The sequence below is a fragment of the Salvia hispanica genome, chromosome 6 (assembly GCF_023119035.1).
Source record: "Salvia hispanica cultivar TCC Black 2014 chromosome 6, UniMelb_Shisp_WGS_1.0, whole genome shotgun sequence".
NCBI lineage: Eukaryota > Viridiplantae > Streptophyta > Magnoliopsida > Lamiales > Lamiaceae > Salvia > Salvia hispanica.
The window spans coordinates 2,153,072-2,176,719 of NC_062970.1; the positions used below are offsets into that span (position 1 = coordinate 2,153,072).

Consider the following 23,648-nt stretch of genomic DNA (forward strand, 5'->3'; position numbering starts at 1 on the left):
TTGAGTTCAGACTCTTTATAAATTGTAGAAGTTCACAAGTGGATTAGCAGTTTCTAATTGTCAGTCGGTACTTTCGGCTTTCTCATCAAATTATGTGGATATAAATATAAATCCTCTTTTTTGTTTTTTGACCAGGTCTTTCATGATGCCATTGAAGCTCTACGAGTCTCATATAGAAAGATGAATCCATTTTGTGTACCATTCGCTACTACAAACATGGGTTCTGCCATGCTTGCCATGGATCTAGGGTGGATGGGTCCTAACTACTCAATATCTACTGCTTGTGCAACAAGCAACTTCTGTATATTAAATGCGGCAAACCACATCATCAGGGGTGAAGCTGTAAGTGTTGCATTCTTCTTTGAAGCTTCAGAGCTAACCTAGTGTTTCAAATTTTACTTCCATTTTGTTCCATGATCGTAGAAGAATCAACTAACAAATATCAAAATATACACCTACATCTTGTTAATCGTCTTGCATGCTGATTCTTGCTGAGAATTTACAGGATGTGATGCTCTGTGGGGGATCAGATGCTGCAATCATCCCAATTGGTACTAGTTTATTTATTACTTAGGTTTCATATGGTCTTCCCTTCATTTTCTGATCATAGACTCTGGTGCAGGATTGGGAGGCTTTGTCGCATGCAGAGCACTGTCACAAAGGAACGGTGATCCCGCCAAAGCCTCACGCCCCTGGGATAATGTAATGCTCTTCATTGTTTCCGACCTTAATTGGAGGAATTTTATTGGAAGTTTAGATGCCCCCACATATTTCATGTTTGACTGACTGAAAATGTCCATGTGCTGCATGTTCCTACCACTATCATTATTTGTTAGGAGTCTAATCCTGCTTTAAATCAACTATTATCTTTTCAAAATCCAGTGATAACACTGTTGAGAAAGAATTGTCTAAGATGTCTAGTATAAAATCTATGCGTAATAGGTAAAAGAGATGGCAACGCAGTATTACTATTGATGACTTTGTGCTTGTGAACGTGTCAAAATATTCCTTGAATTATACATTAACTCATATTATTATTAATGAACCGGCCATATTATCCACTTAACACTGTATTCTTACTGGTGGGTACTTACAATATCTAAATATTGGCAATTTTTTGTCACATGTGATAGTGCTCTGTTCATTATTTATGATCCTGGTTCTAGTTTCATATTTCTGGGCAGTTTAGATTTATAATCTTGACAGTTGAAAGAACTATAGATAAAATAACCGTCAAATTAGGACTTTGATGCGAAGATGAAAATAACCCAGTTTTTAAGTTACATGTTCGTAGCATAATCCATTTATAGCACACACTAACTATCACTTCCCATGCTACTTAATTCTGGTCTTTAACAGGGCCGTGATGGATTTGTTATGGGAGAAGGTGCTGGAGTATTACTTCTTGAAGAACTTGAGCATGCTAAGGTGTCAAGAAAATCCAATTAGTACAAACTTTATATTTATATGCTGATGACTTCCCTGGTTTATTCTTAAATTGTAATCTTTCAAATTATTTACTAATCATCAGCAAAGAGGGGCGACTATCTATGCTGAGTTTCTTGGTGGAAGCTTCACTTGTGATGCTTATCACATGACAGAACCTCATCCAGAAGGTGCATCCATTTTTTTGTACCTAAATTAACATGCATGTGTGATGCTAAGTTTAGGCTGGTCTCTTTGCTGCAAGAATGGCCGCACTCTGATCTGATCTTCCTGCCAACTTCCATAACTTAGTTATCTTTTATGACTTTTAGCTCCATTCTAGTAAAATTTATGAAACATACCAAAATTTAGTTTGTGGGAAAACAGGAATTCTTTGTTGATTTGCCATCTCAAAAGGTAGGAAAAATTGTCAATAGTATTATTTTTTGTTTTTTTATTTTATGGAGTATTTCTTTAGTGTCCTCTAAACCTCTGGACGTAAATGCTCCAACAAAGAAAGAAAGTAGTTATAATCTAAGAAACAAAAGAATCTAAATTGAACCCTTTAAGTATAGGACATATAAAAGGCTAAACACTCGGTTTAATTCAAATCCGCCACTTTTGGAACAATAACCAGTGAACTATGAGTTTAACTATGATCTGTTTTATGGCCAAATATAGTTCTGCTCAATACTCTATAAAATTGATTTTTGGTAGATCTGTGAGGTTTCTATGTGTTTGCCTTAGCCTTTTCAACATTATGAGCAGTAACCCCTTGGTTGCTTTCTTGCAAAATTCATTTTAAATTCCTTTGATGTTGTCCCTTCTCATCATATGCAAAAACAGGAACTGGTATAATTCTCTGCATAGAGAAGGCTCTGGCCCAGTCAGGAGTTTCTAAGGAAGACGTCAATTATATAAATGCACATGCAACCTCTACTCCAGCTGGTGATCTGAAGGAATATCAAGCTCTTTTACATTGCTTTGGGCAGAACCCCGAGGTTTACTCTAAACGTTTCCTCTCATTTCATACTATGTTTTTAGTGCCGAAGGTTTCCTCTGCAGTTTGTTCCTAATTCGGATATTTTTCAGTTGAAGGTGAACTCTACAAAATCTATGATAGGGCATCTACTTGGTGCAGCTGGTGCTGTGGAGGCTGTTGCAACTGTGCAGGTGCGTTGTAGATATCATTAGTTTGTACATTCAGAAAATAATTATCATAATGGGCCAATTAGGGGCAGGCGCACATGGGGCGGGGTGGGGGACGTATTTACTCATTTATTTTATGAAGGATAATTTTGAATTTTAAAATAATTGGATGCTTAAGTTTTAGGCTTTCATGCTCGGCTGGTCAGTTTCTTGTCTTTCGAGTTTATAGTCGTTGGTTCTCATTTGTTGATTATCTCTAATCACGTTTATATTAACAAGTCTTTCCTTACTACACTTTATTCTTTAGTGAATTGATTCATAATTATAGTTCCTGTGCCTGACTCTCTATTATTATGTTAGTATTTTCAATTCTTAAAAGTTCATGCTTTGTGATTCTTTATTCTGTGGATGTGCACTCTATTTTATTTTCTAATTTGATATGAATAAGGGTATGCATACTTTGTCCTTACTTAAAGCACATGTTGTCTTCTTGTAGGCAATACGAACTGGCTGGGTTCATCCAAATGTCAATCTTGAAAATCCAGATGACAGTGTGGTATGTTGTTCACTCTTAATCTTCGAAGTTAATACACAAATTGAGAAAATTTCTTTTCTTTTCATGTTCTGATTTTGTTAATTTCTCAGTGTAATTCAAATAAATGTGTTTGGTGGTCTTTATTATAACATGCTGAATTGTGGCTGAAAACTTTGGTTGCTAGCTATAATTTCATAGATGAGGAGCATGTGGACATATATAATGTTCACATTAAATGCTCAAGATACAAGCTGATAATATGCATGATTGGACGTCGAGTCCATCTACCATTATTTTCAGCATATTTCTGTAGTGACAAGTGCACTTGTAGAATTGTTTGATTTTTTTATTCAGGCCCTTTAATGGCCACATGAATCTGCTTAGCTTTTAAGATCACCAAATAATGTTTCTAGTTAAGACATTTCATGCCACATCACTGTTTTTTAAAGCCATACGTCTATATTGATAACCTGTTCGTTATCCAGGACACAAATGTACTCGTTGGACCAACAAAAGAAAGACTTGATGTTAAGGTTGCTCTGTCTAATTCGTTCGGGTTTGGTGGCCATAATTCCTCAATTCTGTTCGCCCCATTCAAGTAGATTTAATGGCGCTTAATTCTAAATCGAACCACGATGGAGGTGGAGGTATGGAATTTAATATTTGTTTTCACTTCAATTCTTGAAAACTTTTCTGAATAGCTTCTGTCGATAATAACTAGACACTTGAAAGTTCAAACTACACCCCTGCCTCCCTACCCCATTTCTACCAAAACTGGGGAATTCTAATCTTGTACGGATCTCTATAAGGTTTAGGAATCTCTAAACTCATCTGATGTATTTGTTTTCTTTGTGTAGATGGGTTCTATCTACTACATAAGTACTGAACGATGATCGAACGGAGGAAAGAAGTGTTAGTGATCCTCCAAATTGTAGCTGTGTTAATCTTTTGCATTGACCGGATACAGAAAACAATCTCTTCTGTAACTACTAACCCTTGATTTTGATCAAAATTAGCTACCAAAACAGAGATTTCAATCTTGTATGATTAAGTTTTGATTAGAATTTGATGCAAGTATTTATCTGATTGAATAGGATTCTGCATCTGCAATTAACTGTTTTCTTGTGATTGTTGGTGTGTGTGAGTTGGAACTGAAATGATATTAGCATGTGAATAGTAATAGAGTGGGAATAAATTTTGAATAGTAATATTAGCATGTGACAGAATGTATACTTAAGTGATGTCTATTTACACATCCACTTTATATCTTTATACTAGAGCCACTATATCATCATCTCATCTTTATGTCACATAAATTATTGTGGGTGGCTACAACACAGTGGTGGTGGTTGTACTTCTACACAAGTAATTTTGAGAATAAGAGTATATTTTGAAGGGATTTTATACATTTCACACCTTCGGGTTCTCAATCACGTCATCGTGTCGATTGTAGAAGATACGTAAATTCACGTCATACAATCGTAAAAAAAATCAGTCACATGAGTAGCGATCAGCACTGGCTCGATGAAGTTTATAAAACTCATCGAAAAAAATCATCAAAGCGTGTTAGTAAAATGACTAAGCTTTCAAGTCATAAAATCATAGAATATGAGTGAGATGAGTAGTTATAGTCGTTGCACCAAGTCGAAAAAATGTCGAAAAATCAAACAATAAAAATGTCTGAGCCCGGGTTCGAACCGGGGACCTCTAGTGTGTGAGACTAGCGTGATAACCGACTACACCACCCAGACAACTTGTTATGTTAGGTATTTCATTTCTATTTACTTTTGGTATTTTTCAAAAGTGGATTCAAATTGAGATGATTAACAACAAAAGGCACACTAATTCATCAGTTACAACTAATTGTAAATTAAAATCCTAATCTCTCATCATTCTTTGCAAATTGCACTTGATTTTCAACATTTTTATAGTCGGATATAAATTGCAAAAACGCGAAAATAACTAAGAAACAATTATACCATAAAAAAAACTTTTAATTTAACCCCTTAACCAAATTAAAAACCAATGAAGCCACTCTTTCCAATGATGGGATTCAAATAATATTTTTTTCAATAAAAATAATAATATTTGAGGGAAAATAAACCTCAAAAAAGCCAACAAATTTCAGTACAAGGAGCCAAAAAAAAAAGCACACTACACGCACTCTTTCAATATACTACTAGCAAAACTGTGAATTTCTCATCTGTTAATACAAAATACCATCCATGTCTACTTACCACCTTTCTTCTTCCTCTTCAACACTGCTCCCTTCATCGAAAGGGCGTGCGATACGCTCTTCCCTTCCATCTTCTTCGTCAGCTTCACCACCCTCGCCATACCACTTCTGGCAGATGCCCGATGCTCCGGCCTCCTACTCACCATCTTCCGGTCAAGTGGCCAATACGCGTAAGGCTCGAGCTTGTCCTTCCTCTTCACATCACCGCCGGCCTTCTTGCTCGCATACTCCTTGCCTGTGTATGCCCACCCGGACTCTGACGATGTCTTCATCCGCTTCTGTGTCTTCTGCGTATTTCCAGACACGTGGCTTCCGGCGCGGCTCCTTCCATCTGCCCCGTCACCCTCCGAGGACGCCTCTCGTTTATGTTTTCTGTCCGACTTGCTGTACTTGCCTTCCTCGTGAATAATCATGCGGCCTTCATCATCTATGGACGGTTCATCGTCTGAATCAGACTTCGCCTTTGCTGGGGCTGATGAACGAAGTGCAGTCCTCATCTTCTGACCATCCAGCATGTCGAGGGGCTCGTCGTCTAATTGATCCAACGTGTCTTCTTCCAATTGCTTTGCTGCTTTTCGTGCTTTCTTTGATCTGGTCATGTTATGTTTTACAGTTAGACGAAAAACAATAATCGCATCATACTTATGAACCAGTTGAAAGAAATATCGACCGTCTGACCTTAGCTGAGTAGCTCGGGATTGCTGCCCGGCAGAGTACTTGCTCTGCTGACCAGAAACACTCTTTTCGTTTTTAAAGTCACCACCACTCATTCTTGTATCTTCATCATCGAAATCAGAAAAGATTTTCGTATGATTCCATCGGCTCATCCTGGTTGTAGTTGCCCTCGATACTACAGACCTATCTTCTGAAGATTTGTCGGTCTGTTTCTTCTCTTTCCGCTCATTCAGCTGCATACGAATAACACGACAGGTAAAAAGTGCGTATTATCATCTGATAACGATAAGGGGAAAAATCACGATCCGTAACGATAAAAACCTTTCGGATATTAGTTAGCAACTTCATATGCTCGTCAGGCATGACTTGCTTGACAGCATCCATACCACATTTCTTCACAAGCATTTCAAGCAGCTGTTTAACCTACAGAAATTATTCAAATCTTCACATAAGTTCACATAAACCCCAAATCACCACCATTACAAGTCAAGAAACTCACTTTAGCTTTGAAATGGTTTTTGCTGCTATCTTTCCAGTTAAGCATGCCTTCCACCATGCCGCGTAGGTGACCTTGCAGAGCTTCGGCTTGTGATTTGGCAACTAATACCTTCAGCAAACCCAAATTAGCCTGCAAAAATTGTAACAAACAGTCAGACAAACGATAGCAAGTAGTGACAAAATGTCGAAGTAGTGTACCATCTCAAAGGAGTGAGGCATTACCTTAGTGATTTCTTTGTTCTTTCTTTGCAGGAGAAGGAATGTGGATGGAAGAACGTTATAAGCAGCAGAAACGAGGTCGGAGAACTCATAAGCCAAACGGGCTAAGCCTGTCATAGCAGCACTAATCATATGAGGGGTCTCCCCTGCCAAACCTCCAGCAACCTATGCATAGGGAAAAAGAAATAATTATAAAACTGAATTAGATAAGAAAAATCCCTGAATTCAATAGCACTTTACCATGGCAAAAAATTGTTGCAGTGTCTCCTTGCCACATTTCTCCTCATCTTCACAGGCATGACCAATTTGGACAAGAACATCATATGCTCTATTTCTTGTTTTCTTGTTAGTCTATCAAGATATTAACTGGTCAGACAGAGATCTCACAACAAAAGCACAACTATAAAACAACCGCGGGTCGGTGTGTACTGTAGAAAAAATAACACCCAGTCAAATGGATAAATGACACTCCATACCTCTTTTAGGGCTAGTATAATTTCTGTAAGGAAAGAAGCAGTAATGTCACGCCTCCTCTGCTCATATCCTTCCTGGAGAGATATGCAAGCAAAAAAAATCAAAATGAAAAATTCCATTACGTAACGTACAAGGTTGGCCACTACAGCTGGAATATACTACCTCTGTCCCTGAAAATTTGATACAGTTTACTATTTTGGTCCGTCCCTGAAAATTTGATACACTTCACTTTTACCATTTTTGGTAGTGGACCCCATATTCCACTAACTCATTCCTACTCACATTTTATTATAAAACTAATACTTTAAAAGTAGGACCCACGTCCCACCAACTTTTTCAACTCACTTTCCATTACATTTCTTAAAACCCGTGTCGGGTCAAAGTGTATCAAATTTTGGGGGACGGAGGTAGTAACAAATTTTGCAATTACCTTAGAAATGTGAACGATCACAAAATATAAGCAGTCAAGTCTGTGACGTTTTGCAGCAAAATGGCAAGAGGGCAGCACTTCAACCATCAAAGAGAGCACTTCATCTAGTTTTCTTGAAATAAAGTCATCGGAGTACTGCACAAAAACATGTTGATCAATTAAATTAGAAATACTAGTAATAATTTTATAACAATGATGAAAATAATAACAGGAAAACACAAATAGGCTAATTTATTAACTTCGAAAACCAAGTACCTGTAATATCAAAGATAGTACTCTATAGGCCTTCTTTTGGATCAAACTATCAGAATCCTGCCAACAAAATGTATTTAGTTGGGTATTCTATTAGATCTAAAGAATGAATTATCTCCCATGACATGATAAAAACAAGAACAAGGTGAACCTTCAATGCATGTTTCATTTGCTCAAATAGAATATCAATTTCCTTGGGACCTAATCCGGGTAAAAGGGAAACTGCAACATCAAACAACTGTACCCTGTACATGTAACATGTAACATGGAACATTAGGCTTAAGCAGGGAAGCTTCAAGAAGTTATGATGAATATATAGTTAAAACATCAGATACACACAAGCAACTAACCTAACAGCAGACAGTGAGCCATCGTTTCCAGAATCATCTATCTGCATGAGATTGGAATTCTTTTCATTCTTTGATTTGTTGGCTTCCAAGGTAACCTTCACAAGCTTTTTCATGGATTGTTTGAAAAATGACGAGACCACCTCCTTATCCAATATTGAAGCAAGTTCACGGATCGTAGTCTGCAAGAATACACAAACTGAGAAACTAACTACGACAAGCTGAGAACATGTTATTTTTTGGTTCACAGTCTTTGATTTAGTAGCTTATTTAGAAAATGGAAAAAATAGAAACTACTTAACTGAAGCTATCCTTCCTAACATTTGTTTTCCTTTAATCTAATAGAATTCCATATGGATAATATGCAAATATGTGAGACTAAATTGAGATTTGCATACGTGGAAGTAACATTGGCCGGGTTTTAGAGTTTAGGATCATTACATTTATAAGAGCAAAAAATTACGATGAAAATGGAATGGAAAATGGTAAGAAATGCTATACTACTAATTACCTGCAAAATGCCTGCAGTATCTTTAGAGCATTTGAAATAGACTCCAGCAAGAACACGCAACAGATCCGAGGATTTCAATGTATTCAAGTTAGATGTAGCAATATTTTCAGTATACAAGGCAGCAGCCTGCTGTTCTGCAAGACTTATTTCACTATCAATCGTATTCCCCTTCCCTTCCAGAATTCTCTTATTCTGCTGAATAAGATTTTGCAAGCTGGAGCATATTATACCCCGAAGTTCATGTTCTTCTTGGAGAGCTGTGCATAACGCTCCCTCTAGACTCTTGAAACTTGCAGCAGTGTCAACAGGATAGTTGCAAAAGGATGGTAGCAGTGACCACAAGGAGTACACAATCCCATCCACACTCCTAGCTGACTGTAGTTTTCCTTCCTTTTCAAGCTGGGTAAAAATATCAACAGTTTGTTCAGCACTCGCAATAAAAATTCAACAAAACAATATAGAAACAATACGATACAAAAGTTACATATATCCATAGTTACAAAATTGGATATAGGTCATTACAACCTCAATCTCTTCAGATAAATGATTTATGTGTTATATTATAACTAACAAATTATCTGTATCTATGTCCAAACTCCCAAATATTTGATGGCAGTCCCCATTAATCAAATAAGATCTAACTAATACCCTTTTCATTTCCTTATCCAATGAGATTATGCTATTAGTACAAAACAAAGATTATCTCATCAGCTAATGTAGAGCTAAAAACAACTTTCAAGGTATTTATTATTTCCGCACATTTTCACTTAAAAACATCAAATAGAGTAATCTGGAAGGTGTTTTACCATTGCCGACTTCCGCTTCATCTCTGTAGCCATGGGTAAGATTGATTCGGTAAAGAAATTCAAACGAGCACCAACAATATACTGTTTCAGGATTGGAAACAGCCATAGATTGCTCTCAGATAGATCTGGAACACCCAAATTAAGAGGTAGAAGACTCAAAAAGTTCTCGGGTCCCATAGCGCCAAGAGCAGTTCCCACACACTCATGCAACTGCAAAAAAAAAATTGGTACCTCACAATTTATTAACAAGAAAAGGGGTAATCTTTTATGAAATTCAAGACTGCAAACCAGTGCCAAATAAAGAGCAATGACTATGTTGAACAACTTCAGCATAAATAAACTAATATAAGCAGAACCTCAATAGACATTATTAAACACATACAAGGGAGAATATAAATCGCGTATGTAGGAATGTAGAGTCAAAACATGACTAACAAACTGAAAAACACAAAGAGCAATCAGAAATCTGCCCATAGAAGAGCGTATCACAAACACTGCCAACATGATTAGCAAATTCTGGTTACATTGTGGTGTTATATTACCTCTTTCTTGAAACCAAAGTCTCCATCCGGCAATTTTTGCATATCAGCTAAACTCTTGAGTGTTCCCTCCATAAAGTAAACAGAATTCTTACCTGCAAGGCCAATCCTCTTTCAATCAAATTACAGGGGCAAAAACAGATAACTTCAATTTCCTAAGGTGGATTTGAGTGGTTAATGCGTCATGGAGTGAAGCAACTCTATATGCCTCAAGGATCCAAAATAGGAGAGTATACCACATAAATATTGTGAAATCAGTATAAACAACGTCCATATGAATTGTTCAGACTATTAATGTGGTTAAAAGAGGATGGCCCAAGTGTAACTACCTAATTTTTCAAACATGGTAGAAACAATCTGAAATGACATATCCCAGACTGCTTCATAATGATAATCAAGCAGGCTCTCAATTGTTGCACAGATTTTTTCTATTAAAGTTGGGCCAGATTTCCTGATGACAGAACTGGCACTGGCTGTAATCTGTTCAACACCCTGTTTGATCATGGTCTCATCTATACACGAATGTATTAAGCTCTTCAATGTTGTCACAGCTGCTACCAAAGACTCCTCATGTCCAGAAGTCAAAAAATCTGAGCAAGGTACCAAATAGAAATTTCAGTATATAGAAAATTCGGAAAACATGACAATAACAAGAGTACAGAACAGAACAAGGAAAAGTTTAACCTTTTAGTGCATTGAAAACAAGAGGAAGCTTAATGACACATATTTGCCTGTTCAGCGAGTAAACTCTTTTCATCCCAATGTCTAGCAAGCGAATCGTTAGAGTCATGGTATCAGCAGATGAGTCCTCTGGAGAGCCTGAGCTGGCTAGAGAGCATAACAGATCAAGAAGTGTTTCAGCGGATATTTCTGAACCCGGGTGGAGACAGAGGGCTTTTAAACCATCTGTTATAGGTGTAGTGACAACCCGCTGTTTGAGCGTCAAGAGAGATTTGAAACGCTCCAGTATGTTCGCTGTGGATTTTGATGACATATAGGGAAGACAAATTTTTAGAGCATCCAGAATTCTAAGAACATTCCGTGCTGTTCCGGAAACTTCTGAAACATTTTCATTTGATCCTCCGGCAAGCAGAAGAAACCTCACAAACACATTCGTTATGGCTTCACTTGCAAATGCTAGCGACGGAGAAAGTGAGGGCGCTGACTGGAAATGCTTCAAGACATCACGTAGGCATAAATGCGACCGTCTCCTTGCCTGCATTTACCGTCCAACCATTGCCCCGAACAAAATATATCAATTCTCAATCATAAACAATCAATTTGTCATGCCAAATCAGAAAATCACTAACATCATACTTTACCCCTATGCTTCCATACCACATTTATCAATACTGATAATCAACTTAAGAATGAATTATTCCCAAAAATATCAAAATTCAAACCACCAAAACAATTAAATTAATCACACATTGAATAAAAGATAGAATTCTCCCGGACCTTGAAGCGATCATCAGTCATGTAACCAATCAAAACACCGTAAAGCTCCGCGACGTCTTCCCACGACTCCTTCTCGCTCACAATCACCAATCGCGCGACGAATTTCAATCCAGGCACGACGCCCTCAACTCCCACGGTTTTCAATCCAAGGATCTTAATCAGCAGCTCGGAGAGATAACTGTGCTTCGATTTCAAAACAGCTGGCGGCAATCGGACGACGACGAGAGACAGAATCGTGAGCAGAGCGTCGAGGATGGAGCCGGAGGAGTCGATGCTCGACGCGAGGCGGTCGAGGGAGGAGCAGGTGGCGCCGAAGTAGGTGATTGGGGTGAGGGGGAGGCGCTGCTCCCGGAGCTCCTGCGACATGGCGCCGATGGTGGCGCAGACGCGGAGGTGGTGCTCGATTGTGGAGTTTCCGAACTGGGAGAGCACGGAGGAGGAGAAGTCCTCGGAGAAATCCGGCGCCGGCGAGGACTCCATATCCACAATTTCCATAATCGGTCGCCGGAAAGAGAGACGGCGGCGGTTAGGGTTTAGAGGGTTGGGGAGAGAGCTTAAATGTTGAATTGGGTTTATTGGATTTTGGAATATAATTTATTGAATCAATAAATTAAATTTTGGTTACATGCCATGTAAATTAAGCAATTTAGTGATATTTTTTATAAATTTGTTGTACACTGCGTCTAATCCTATTTAGATTTGAAGTCAATTTATAAAAAATACTACTAATTTATTACAGAAACTATGATAATTATATAGAAGCGCTAATATATTGACATATGTACTTCAATTTCGATTTTTTTTATTTTTATTAAAAAAAAAATTCAAACCAAAAAGGAGGCAAACAAGTTTAATATATAAAACCCATTAACAAAAAAAAAATTACTAATAATAGCACGAAAATTGTTCGACAATAAATCAATAAAACACATTAGCTAATAAAACACATTAGCTACCACAAAGACTAGCACATTCGCCCCCGGCAACAAAAAACACATAAATAACCCCAGACTCAATAACGCGCCACAAACAAAAGGCAAAGCAAGAGGAAGGAACAACCAACGAAAATACATCCACAAAACTAGATATCTATATTGGGTTAGGGCTCTCAACTTATGAAAAAAGAATCATATGTTATTGATTCATTTATTTACTTAAATAAGGTAAAGTATAACTTATAAGTACCTAACATGAGTGTAGGAGCCATCATATTGAAATAAGAGAGAAAATCGTGTAGAAGGAAAGAATAGAGAAAAGACTAAAGAGGGTTGTTTAAGTTTCTGCACTGCGCAGTCTCGGTTTTTTGGCATGATTGTAAGTTCAAGCGTTGTCCGATTGACTTGAAATATTAACTAGAGGTAGAAGACTCGTGAAACTTCATTTTGATCAAAGGAAATTGAACTTGAAAGGTAAGATTTTTAGTTATGAATTTTTTAGCATATTGCAGTTTCTTCAGATGTTTATTTCATATGTTAAAGTTGTGTTGATTATTTAATGCCTTCACAATGTTGTTAAGAATTAAACATCATTGTAAACTTCTTGTTTGTATTTTCTCATTGGTGATAGTGGATTTGGTAACCCGGTGGATCTCGTGGTTTTTATCTCATCACATTGAATAGAGCTTTCCACGTGGTTTTATTATTTTCTGTTATCACTTCTCATTAGGTTCTAGTATATTGTGCTTTCTAGCATATTCTTGTAAATTATGGAGGTCTATTTATCCACGACCCCTTATAATTGGGTCACTCCTCCTAACAATCTAGTATATCAAGTTCGCATATTCTGAATCTTTGTGTTCATATATCTCTTGTCCACTTGTGCATCTTAACTCATCATGCGTTTGGCCTGAAAAGAAAAATAGGGCATCAACCTATATCCAAGTTTCTAAGCGTCAGTAGAACAGTTTCTTCTCTGTCACCAAATTGGTTATAAAACCATGAGAATCGGCTTTGTTTCTAGTGTTCCTAATCGATCACACAATCACATGAAAAAGGCAATCCACGCTCTCTTTTCAAAACAATTGCATTTTAAGTAGGAGTTGGTGACACTACCAAAGGACATAGCTAGTCGACTATGATAAGGTATTTGCTCCTGTCGCTTGTTTAGAAAATATTAATACTCTCTCATGCAGCAAATAATAGATGGAAGATTTGCCAAATGGATGTGAGGTCGGTCTGCTTGAATGAATTTCTTGATAAAGAAGTCTACATCAAGCAACACGATGACTACGTGGTGAATATTCAAGAAGATAAAGTGTAGAAAGTGTTGCACGAGCTAATGCAAACACCTAGGGCGCGGAACAGCAGGATCGGGAAGTACCTTGAAGATGATGGTTTCACCAAATGTCCTTATGAACCTGCGTTCCGTGTGAAAAAGTAAAGAAAAACATATTTTTTTTTGTTACAAAGATAATTAGCGAGCATAAGAAAAAGATATTTTAATAGTGTATTTTGTACGTGAATGATCTCATTTTTACACAGAAATAAGCTAAACATGTTCAAGGAATTCAAGAAGATCATAACATACGGCCTCGGTGTGCAAGTGAAGCAACTTGAAGATGAAAAACACACAAGTTGTGCAAAAGAGATTCTAGAGAAGTTCAAAATGTGTAAACCAATTAACACACTAGTGGAATACGAGACGAAACTACGAATGATGGAGGAAAAAAGGTGAATCGACATTATACAATAGAATAAACTTGATTCTAGAATAAGAAATACTCTATCATTAATTAAACAAGATGAAAGTATCTATGATAGAAATATTTAGATATCATCTAAATTTATGATATTTTATAGTGACGGGGAGTGATCAATTGCTAATCCATCATTTAATTGCTACCTACAACTAATTGAAGGCCATAGGATTTTAGAAAACGTGTGGTTTACAATTTGCCATGTGTAATTTTTGTTTTTATTAATTAAATTGAATAAGATAAAAAAAAACTCCAAATTAGGGTTTTAGATGAAAATGTCAATATAGTGTTTCGAAAATATCAACACAATGTTTTAAGAATGTCAACACAATGCTTTAAGAATGTTAACTCATGACTTATTATATTGACATATTTTATATAATATGTTAGACATTTTCTGCTATACGAAAAAATTAAAAATTTTCGAATTTTTTTTCAAATTTTGACGTCGGAACATATTCATGTAGGATATCGTTGGAATTCTTATAAAATTATTTTTAATTTGATATATGTTATATGAATTTAAAGTTTTGGGATTTCTTTTAAAGTTAGTTATAACTAAACATGTAGTTAATTGACATTAATACCCCTATTAATATTTTTTGGAATTAATCCTATGATCTTATTGACGATTTTCATTGATCATGTTGACATTTAGGAATTGATGATCTAAGCCTTTAATTTGAATATCTAATGGCTATTATTTAGTTGTAGTTAGCAATTAAGTTATGAGTTAGCAATATATAACAATCCCCCTATAGTAAAATTCTCTATAATTATTTAACAACGTATTAGATTTTTATAGAGAAAAACGAAGATATATAAATTATAAAAGAAAAGAGTAGATAATTCTAGGATATGTGAAGAATGCCTATATATGTGTTTTGTTTATATCATTTTGCATAATTTTTTTAGTAGATGATGAAGAGTCTAAACAACGTAAGGGTGTCCAATCCATGTTCTTGGATGTAGGTTCGGACCCACTTTTATTTATTTTTTACTCTATGCCCTTTCGCAAGAGCACAATACCCATATCCATGTTCTTCCGCAAGAGCATGCTCAAGAGTCTCACCATTCTATTATTCAATTTAAATACTTCAATTACTAAAAATATTTCCACATATTAAAATGCATTCAAAATACTTGTAATATTATTACAAATTACAAAAAAATTAAAAATTACACAATTAAAATCCTAAAAAATTAAAAATTACATAATTAAAATCCTAAAAAATAAAAGTACATAATTAAAATCGTAAAAATTGAGAGTGTGAGAGTTGTTTGATGTAGTGTGATTTTTTGTTTTGAAATGAGGGTATTTATAGATGCAAGTGTGAATTTTGGGTAAAGACAATGGAAAAATAAATTAAAAGTGTGGAGAAAACATATACTATATATTTTATTGGAAATTGGAAAAATATTTTTTTATTAAATCTGAATTTTTCAGATTTTTGTGAAATTTTAGAAAATAAAAATTAAAAAAATATGATAAATCAATGTTTGTCAACCAGGGCATGCCGCGTTGGCTGCTCATGCTCTTGCTGTCGGCACGGTGGTGCTCTTCGCTAAGAGCACAACAGCGAGCACAGACGTGCTCTGTCAAGAGCATCGTTGCGCATGCTCTAAGTTCGAATTGAAAGATTAAGTTAAAACTTCACACGCTCTTCATAAGTTTATGACACTTCGACTCCATGATGTCAAACTATTGTTAAACAATTTTATTGTTAAGTGTATGTTAGGTAATCTTTGAACTTTTTTTTGTTAATATTTTTAATCTTTGATTTTTCGGCTGGTTATGAAATTTATATATTTAAATAATTGCGGATGCACCACACAAATCTTCTATCACAAATAGGAGACAAACACAGGTCATACACAAGGACTACTAGGAGAATTTTGTAGTGAAGTCACAAAGCAATGAAGCATACAAATCACACCACTATTTAACTAGGCTAATCACGTGATCACCAGTTTTTAGTATATTCACTTTCAATTGGCCGACATATTCCATCAACCAACATAACTATTGTCGGATCTAGCTTTTCATACTAGAATATCTCAACTAATTGCAAAAGAAATATGTATCAACTTCACAATTTTTAACCAAATTAACCATAAAGTTTGAATGATAGTATAACGAAATATTATAGGGTTAATTTAATTTGGTTCGAAAATCTTTTAGCGTGGCTTTTTAAAGCTAAAATTAGAAAGTTATATTTTCATGAACAATTGCTCGACAAAGGTGCATGATGAGTTGCTCTATGATTTTGAGTTCGTTGTGATTTGTAATGTGCATAGAGAAGCGAAGGTAGCTTTGCAACCGATTTCTTGTCAAAACTTGCTTATAGCGAGTTCATGTTTTAGTAACTTTATCGTTGAGACCAAGCTGTTAGTTGGCTTCTTCATGATATGTTCGTTAGAGGTTGTGTCAGAATGGACTCAAACTCGAGACTTTTACCTCGAACACTGAAACTCTATTATTAGTCCAAATCTCAACATTTTTTTTGTATTCCAAAATTCTCAACACACCAATAGCATTTCCACATTTTTCTTTAGATAAGTCATTAACATTGTGTTCACTTTTTTCCTAATTTTTTTTTGCAAAATCTCACAAATTACTACGCATTTTTCATCAAATTAAGCTGTAGAGCATAAATATTTATATATATTCATAACCAGCTTCACGAGAAATTCATGAGCAACAGCAATATGCACAAAAACGCAGAAAACACCAACGATTAAACTAGATCTGGATTATGTATGCAGAGAGGGAGAAGGAGAAGAAGACTAATCGACTAATCAATCGACGAATCAATCGATTAATCGTCGAGGAGGTTGATGAGATAGAGCGCGTTGCTGGTAACCCTCGCCACATTCGTGACCTTCTTCCTCACATCCGCCCTCACCTCGCCGCCGATCTCCTTGAATCCGTCCAGGCACGTCTCCTCGTCCGTCAGCGCCGCGCTCACCCACGTCTCCGCGTTGCTCATCTGCCAGCGGAACTCCGCGCCGCCGCCGCCGCGCCGGAGCTGCCGCAGAGCCGCCATCGTCTTCCGCAGCTCGTCCACCGTGTCCGCCATCTGCTCCACGCAGTCGCCCAGCGCGCCCTGCTCCCGCCGCGCGACGCTCCCCCTCAGCGCCGCCAGGTACTCCGCCGCCTTCCGCACGTGCGCCAGGCTCACCCGCACCGCCGCCTGCGCCAGATCCCGCGGCGTCGCGGCCGCGCCGGAGGAGGACGACGACGAGAGCGTGCGGAGGCACACGTCCGGGTAGCTGGCGTGGACGCACGAGCGCCGCACCAGATCGTGCTTCGGCGAGGCGGCGGCGGATGAAATTAGGAGCGTGAGGAGGAGAGAGAGGAGGAGAGGAGGCGGAGGCGTCGGCATTTTAGTCGGCGGCGAAATTGGGATGAAATTAGGGCACTGAATTGGAGAAGGTGGTGAATTGAAGAGGGGAATGGGGAAGGGATGTTTTTATACAAGTGTGGGTGATTAGTGAGATGAAGTTAGCTTAATTAAGAGAGACTAATTAATCTTCTTATTAAGTGTGGGGCCTACAGGTCTAAGGTGATGATTAATCCTATCATTACTATAATACACTAATAGGCAGACAATTCCTAATTAGTGTAAAGTTTTGGTGTTTAAGATTGAGACATATGGCCGGAAAAATCACGAAATTAGTAAATTTTGAAACTTCGAAAAATAGTTGAATAGGATTATATTGTAATTTTGATAGTAAATTTTATCTGATTTAGATTTGAGGGAAAATTATAGTATAAAAAGGAAGTTGAGATATATGGATTTAAATTTGAAAAATATTATAAATGCTAAGATTAGATGGTAATGTATTTTGTCTCCAATGTCATACACAATTTTTTTCCAATCCTAGTCAATGTGATAATTAATAAAAATAACAAAAATTTAATCAAATTTCATTTTCTCACAACGGTTTACCGTGAGTCAGATTCTAAGGCAATAGTGTGTTACTAAGTAAGGTGGTTTGGGACAACAGTGGTCGTCGACTCTCTCGAATCGTCAAGAGGACTTAATTTTTGACAAAGAAACAACCAAGTTGTCTAATTTATATACTCCATGAGATTTTTTATTATTAGTATATTCAACAACTCCTATGATATACCCAACTCATATCGTTTTAGTGTGAGATAACGATCCAATTAGCACAATTGTTAAATAAAAATAAATCTATGTCATTTTGATTTGATGGGTGAACTATTTTGAAGAAAAAGGAAATGATGGAGAGAGATCCGAGCTGCCTAACTCGTATATAGGGATTTTTGAATCATTATATGCAACAGGTCTTGGTCCTATCTAATCCGTATCATCTTTTCTTTAAGATTGACCGTAAACGCGATTATTAGTTACAATTTTTTAAAGGTCTTGTTTTGGTTTTAAAAATTATTACAATTTTACTATTATTAAAGAAAAAATTAATCTCTTTATTCGTTCATTTTAGGCGGTAAATCATTCTACTAACTTAAATTATGTATTGAATCTATGGCCATTATATAGAATAAATGTGGGTAGTTTGGGCAGATATGTAAATTAAATATTTCATGTGAAGGAGCTGATGAGATTTTTCACATTTGCAGCAAAACATGAGAGGGCAATCAGTGGCAGTACAACTATAATTTGTCAGCCAATAGATTATAAACACTTGTCGATTTTCAAATCCCACACAACAAGATTTACCAGCCATTAATTAAGCTACCCTTTTTATAAATTCTCTATTTAAAGTTGATCCAAAATTTGAGAGCTTATTTGTTTTCATGGGTACACATCATCAGCTATTTTTGTGAAGACCAAACTCACACATTAAGAAATACACATCTCATCATTTAATGTGAAATGAATTGAGAAACTTTCATATCTATATATACATGTTGTACTAAGGGATAGGGATAAATCAAATGAAAATTCTAAATATTATAAAAATTTAAAATTATGATCTAAATTGTTAAAAATGTCAACAGATGATAAAATAACAGCAAGCGTTAACACAGTGTCAACGCAATGTTGTGTTGATATTTTTTGTTGTTGTTATTTTGTCATCCGTTGACATATTTCAACGATCCAGATTATCGTTCGGAGTTCGTACAATATATAAAGTTTGCATTATATCACGATCCAGTTGTACCATGTAATAGCACAAGTAATTAATGATTAATTTTTCCTATTTTTCCATTCTTAATGAAAAAATGGATTAACTTAACACAAATTACGGAATTTGTATAGCACAAGTAAGGTTAAAAAAATTTTAATTAGTTGGTTGAAATTAATTCAAAAAAGGACAAAAATGGAGGTTTTAAATTCTCAATATATGACAATATCCTAAAACAGCAAAATATCCAAATTAAAATTATTGTTCAAGGAACGAAAAAAGAAATAAAACTTTGTCCTCATTAATTAATGAAAAAAACAAAAAAACGTTTATTAATCTTAATTATCAACCAAAATCCAACAGAATGAGATAATTTGGTTGTCACATGCCACTTTCATTTATTTCTGAAAAGGACCAAGGCCCACTCTAAAGTCGAAACTTATATTTCCAATAAATATATAAAAATAAATTTATGGTGTATAATAAATAGATATATTTGTAAATATTAAAACTAAAAATGAAAAATATTTTTAATGGGAACATATGTAGCAGTCACGTGGGGAGTGGCAATACAGGCTGTAATATATTTCTGTTTGTCTCTTCAATATTCTTATATATAAGAAAAAAAAAGAAACAAAAAGTTATTGTCATTTATAATATATTCATGATTTTTTGTTCATAACAACTACTGATTTTGTGGGATATATATAGCTTTATATATCAAATAGAAAAACTATCAATGGCTATATTCTGATAAAATTTTGTAACATACGTTATAGAAAAAAAATCGCGCTATTTAGTCATATTATGATCGATCATACATTGTTTGTTTTACGAAGGTTATATATGTAAATTGAATTAATTTTGAATGTGGAAGTTCATGAGACAAGTCTGTCAATATACAACAATGCATTGCTACATCCTGTAACCAATTATGTTGGCATTTAATTTCTTTGTTTGTACTATTTTTCTTGATTTCCAGCCAATCAAAAGTCATGAAATCATTCACATTTGAGTTTAACGATATTATTCGTTGAAGGGGAAATAATTATAGGGACAAAGGGTCCCATTTGATTTATAGAAAAAGCCTTCCCCAATTAATTTGAAGATATAAAATAATGTGCATTCCACAATGGTCCATACTTTACATATATGCCAGATAATTTGCCATGTTCATTCATACTCTCATATATGCATAATTGATGTGGAAATTCCTTTATTTTTTTTTAAAAAATTAACTTATCTCATAAATAATTATACACTGAGGATTGTAACATTTTTGTATTCATGAATATCCGCAATCGCTTTTATTAGTGTACATTAGATAAATCTACTATCATGTGCAATAGCTTGCAAATCACACATTGTGACGTGACAGAAGGACTACACTTCAAAACTGATACGTGACAAGTTCAGACCCATATAAGCTTTACTCGGGCACGGAAGCATTATTGTTTAGTTAGGTAAGTTATTGAGTTTGATTATAACATGCAATAGTAATAGAGTATGTACCAATTTATTAGAGAAGGTATATAGTTTGATTGCATTACATTCTCAACTAAAAAATAAATGCTAGCTTAGGTCCACTACAACTAGTAGAGAGGTGGAAAAAGGCCTATAAATTGATTGGATAGGATGTAAAATGTTTAAGATTGATGATAGGTGAAATATTAGATCTCACTCAAATCATTAACAGTTGATGACAATGTAAAAGTTGACCAAGAATCTCAAAGATAGACTCATGAATATGCCGACACATTTTCAATTTGAATGACGTCAAGTTAAAGGTCATTTCTCTATATTTTTCTAAATGATGTAATGCTTACCAATTATGAATAAAGAAGTCGAGTCGATGGTGACCGACCACAATTCAGTTGGTAAAACGCTTACTTTTAACATAGATATCAATATAAAAAATATGCTTTTCCAATGGATATATCGACGTATTGAAGATACCTTTGATTACAAAAGAATACTTATTCGACAAATTTACTAACGGACTAAAACTACGTAAAATAATATCGGTAAAAAGGCCCAGCCCAATCCAATATTACTTCTGACAAATTTTAATTCAATTTTGAAGCTTGGGCTTTGGATCTGTCTACCACATTAGATGGGCCCACTAATAACCCATTTTAGACATTTGAAAATCATGGATGATAAAGTACTTAATTATTTGTTCTGGAAAGATAGAAGAAAGTCCATCTCAATTTTGGAAATTTGTGTAGCCTATCATGTCATAATCATGCATTAGAATCTTATAAATATGTATTGATTCCTTATTTTGCGCTTCTAGACATTACTCGATTCGTAGTTAATTAACATCACACGTTATAGCATAACATTATTCCATAATTTGCCAATCAAGTATTGCCTGGATTTCAAATGCTTCAAGTTTTTCTCTTCTCCTTATCATATGTGTACAATGTACCTAATCAATTTTAGTGACACAAATATCTTTATGATACAATCTAGGATGTACTATTTCATATTTTCATATGAAAATTTAAGAAAAACATTGTTTTATGATGTATCTTATGTAATGATATAACGTCTTTCAACTTTAATTTATTATCTTACTATTTCTCAATTTAAGTGTCAATTTAAGTGTCACTTGTTCGGATTGTCTTACCAACAATAGTTTGAATTGTCACTTTAGGTTAAGTCGCATGATTTTTTTTTTGGTCCTTCTAAAGGCGCCACGATCAGATTATATACCATTTCATCCCAATTCCGATGTTTAATTTGTACTCAACAAACCTCTCCCTCAAACCAGGATCACATCAGGACAAACAAACAGACGCAGTCGACACATTACGAGTCTGGCTCGAACTTGAGTCATTCTGGGCCCTACTCAACCATGACTCTGAATTCTGATATGTCACCGGATAACTAAGATTAAACTCTAATGTGGATTTCGTGATAATTGAGCTTAATACAAATCTTTAATCATGATAATATTTGATCATCCTCTTGCTCTCCATGCAAAACATTAACTACAAGAAAAGCAGGATTAATTATCCACGGATGAACGTGTTAGTGTGTAATATGTTGGTAAAAACATATTAATAGACGAATAACACCGCCATTAAATTTATTAGACAGATTAAATTTGTTAGTTGTTTTTTATTACACATAATAAGTATGCATCAAATATTCACTAATTTATTTTATTCATATTTTATGATAACGTTAACTAGGAATTCACAGTTCTTCAAATCTGTAACACCAAAATACTAGTTTATTTGATTTAATTTAATTTAAATCACAAAAACGAAATATATTTACAATTTTTATCATTTTCCCACCTACCACACAAAGCCACCATCCACCGCCTCCGCCGCCGCGTGTCTCCTCCTCCTCCGCCCTTCCCACAGCCGCACCACGTTGCCGCTCAACACCGTCCTATCCTGCCACCTGTACCAGCCCATATCCCCCATTCTCATCGCAATCACCCCTTCCCAATCTCCCCCAAACGCCGCCCCGCCGCCGCACTCCTCCCTCTCGCCGCCGCCGTCATCCCCCCCAAAATCCTCCTCCTCCTCCGCATAATACAAGCTGAATTTCATCTTCGTGATCCCCTGCCCCTCCGCCGCCACAAACGGCGTCGATCTAGCCGGAGCCGCCGCCGCCTCCTCCTCCGATTCAATCTCCTCCACCATCTCCGGCACGGCGGCGATTGGAGTCGATAAAATCCTAATTCGCCAGAAGCTGACGGCGGCGGTGACGACGGCGAGCCACGCCCAAATGTTGTTGACGGCGGTGAGGAGGCCGTAGCTCAGGTAATTGAAGGCGAGCGCCTCCAGCGGAGAATCCCAAAGCGGCCTCCATTTTTCTCAAGGGAAGGTGGTTTTGTGAAGCTGTTGCGTGGGGGGTATGTTAAATGGTAGGAGGGGGGATCTGGGCCGTTGATTTAATAGCGGGTGATCAAAGAGTAGATGCTGAGAATCGAGAAAGGAGATGCAATTAACATGTGGATCCAAAAATGTCCGGAATCATTCCGACACGTGGCGGCGTATGAGTGGCTGAGATTTCTAGTACTCTCTCACCTAACAACCATGAGGCAATAAAACAATAGTCACTCTCTCATCACTCTCATAAATATGTGCATGTTGCAAAAGGACCCTAAATCATTTATAGCTATCTCCACGTATGTCGATGTGCCACCTTGAATAGCAATAAGCCGAAAATTTTTAGTGTTTTGGGTTAAAATTCTAACCGATAAAATTAAACCACTGCCCCCGGGTGTCAAATGCAGTTAGTCAATCGATTTGGGCCCTA

At 36.2% G+C, this 23,648-nt stretch overlaps 4 protein-coding genes and 1 non-coding gene across 5 annotated transcripts; 1 reads left to right on the plus strand and 4 right to left on the minus strand.

The window, feature by feature from the left end:
- Positions 1 to 134: 134 nt before the first annotated feature.
- Positions 135 to 4,219, plus strand: LOC125196886 (3-oxoacyl-[acyl-carrier-protein] synthase II, chloroplastic). Its single transcript, XM_048095545.1, has 10 exons — positions 135 to 342; positions 506 to 551; positions 623 to 702; positions 1,360 to 1,428; positions 1,532 to 1,616; positions 2,272 to 2,426; positions 2,518 to 2,598; positions 3,071 to 3,130; positions 3,595 to 3,756; positions 3,967 to 4,219. The coding sequence occupies exons 1-9, from the start codon at positions 181 to 183 to the stop codon at positions 3,709 to 3,711; spliced, it is 855 nt and encodes a 284-aa protein (XP_047951502.1). The 5' UTR covers positions 135 to 180; the 3' UTR covers positions 3,712 to 3,756; positions 3,967 to 4,219.
- A 567-nt stretch (positions 4,220 to 4,786) lies between these two features.
- Positions 4,787 to 4,860, minus strand: TRNAV-CAC. The gene has a single exon. It is a non-coding gene; the product is annotated as a tRNA-Val (tRNA).
- Positions 4,861 to 5,267: 407 nt separating this feature from the next.
- Positions 5,268 to 12,119, minus strand: LOC125194155 (RRP12-like protein). The gene is made up of 17 exons (XM_048092217.1): positions 11,555 to 12,119; positions 10,781 to 11,312; positions 10,426 to 10,686; positions 10,100 to 10,191; positions 9,558 to 9,767; positions 8,752 to 9,150; positions 8,244 to 8,422; positions 8,045 to 8,138; positions 7,897 to 7,953; positions 7,642 to 7,776; positions 7,214 to 7,285; positions 6,978 to 7,088; positions 6,741 to 6,902; positions 6,520 to 6,648; positions 6,342 to 6,443; positions 6,024 to 6,253; positions 5,268 to 5,936 (listed from the first exon to the last, which is right to left on the minus strand). The coding sequence occupies exons 1-17, from the start codon at positions 12,047 to 12,049 to the stop codon at positions 5,339 to 5,341; spliced, it is 3,858 nt and encodes a 1,285-aa protein (XP_047948174.1). The 5' UTR covers positions 12,050 to 12,119; the 3' UTR covers positions 5,268 to 5,338.
- A 4,773-nt stretch (positions 12,120 to 16,892) lies between these two features.
- Positions 16,893 to 17,700, minus strand: LOC125192778 (pectinesterase inhibitor 3). Its single transcript, XM_048090428.1, has one exon. The coding sequence runs from the start codon at positions 17,633 to 17,635 to the stop codon at positions 17,069 to 17,071; it is 567 nt and encodes a 188-aa protein (XP_047946385.1). The 5' UTR covers positions 17,636 to 17,700; the 3' UTR covers positions 16,893 to 17,068.
- A 4,890-nt stretch (positions 17,701 to 22,590) lies between these two features.
- Positions 22,591 to 23,251, minus strand: LOC125197190. The gene has a single exon (XM_048095901.1). It carries the CDS (start codon positions 23,027 to 23,029, stop codon positions 22,676 to 22,678), a length of 354 nt encoding a protein of 117 aa, XP_047951858.1. The 5' UTR covers positions 23,030 to 23,251; the 3' UTR covers positions 22,591 to 22,675.
- Between the last annotated feature and the right edge of the window lie 397 nt (positions 23,252 to 23,648).

What these genes read in the sequence shown, in the direction of transcription:
- LOC125196886 (XM_048095545.1), top strand. Translation starts at nt 181, where the DNA reads ATGAATCCATTTTGTGTACCATTCGCTACTACAAACATGGGTTCTGCC. An exon ending in ACATCATCAGGGGTGAAGCT is followed by an intron (nt 343 to 505) that starts GTAAGTGTTGCA and finishes GAGAATTTACAG; the next exon opens with GATGTGATGCTCTGTGGGGG. An exon ending in CCTCACGCCCCTGGGATAAT is followed by an intron (nt 703 to 1,359) that starts GTAATGCTCTTC and finishes GGTCTTTAACAG; the next exon opens with GGCCGTGATGGATTTGTTAT.
- LOC125194155 (XM_048092217.1), bottom strand. Translation starts at nt 12,049, where the DNA reads ATGGAAATTGTGGATATGGAGTCCTCGCCGGCGCCGGATTTCTCCGAG. An exon ending in GGCTCACTGTCTGCTGTTAG is followed by an intron (nt 8,139 to 8,243) that starts GTTAGTTGCTTG and finishes TTACATGTACAG; the next exon opens with GGTACAGTTGTTTGATGTTG. An exon ending in TCCCGAGCTACTCAGCTAAG is followed by an intron (nt 5,937 to 6,023) that starts GTCAGACGGTCG and finishes TAACATGACCAG; the next exon opens with ATCAAAGAAAGCACGAAAAG.
- LOC125192778 (XM_048090428.1), bottom strand. Translation starts at nt 17,635, where the DNA reads ATGCCGACGCCTCCGCCTCCTCTCCTCCTCTCTCTCCTCCTCACGCTC.
- LOC125197190 (XM_048095901.1), bottom strand. Translation starts at nt 23,029, where the DNA reads ATGGTGGAGGAGATTGAATCGGAGGAGGAGGCGGCGGCGGCTCCGGCT.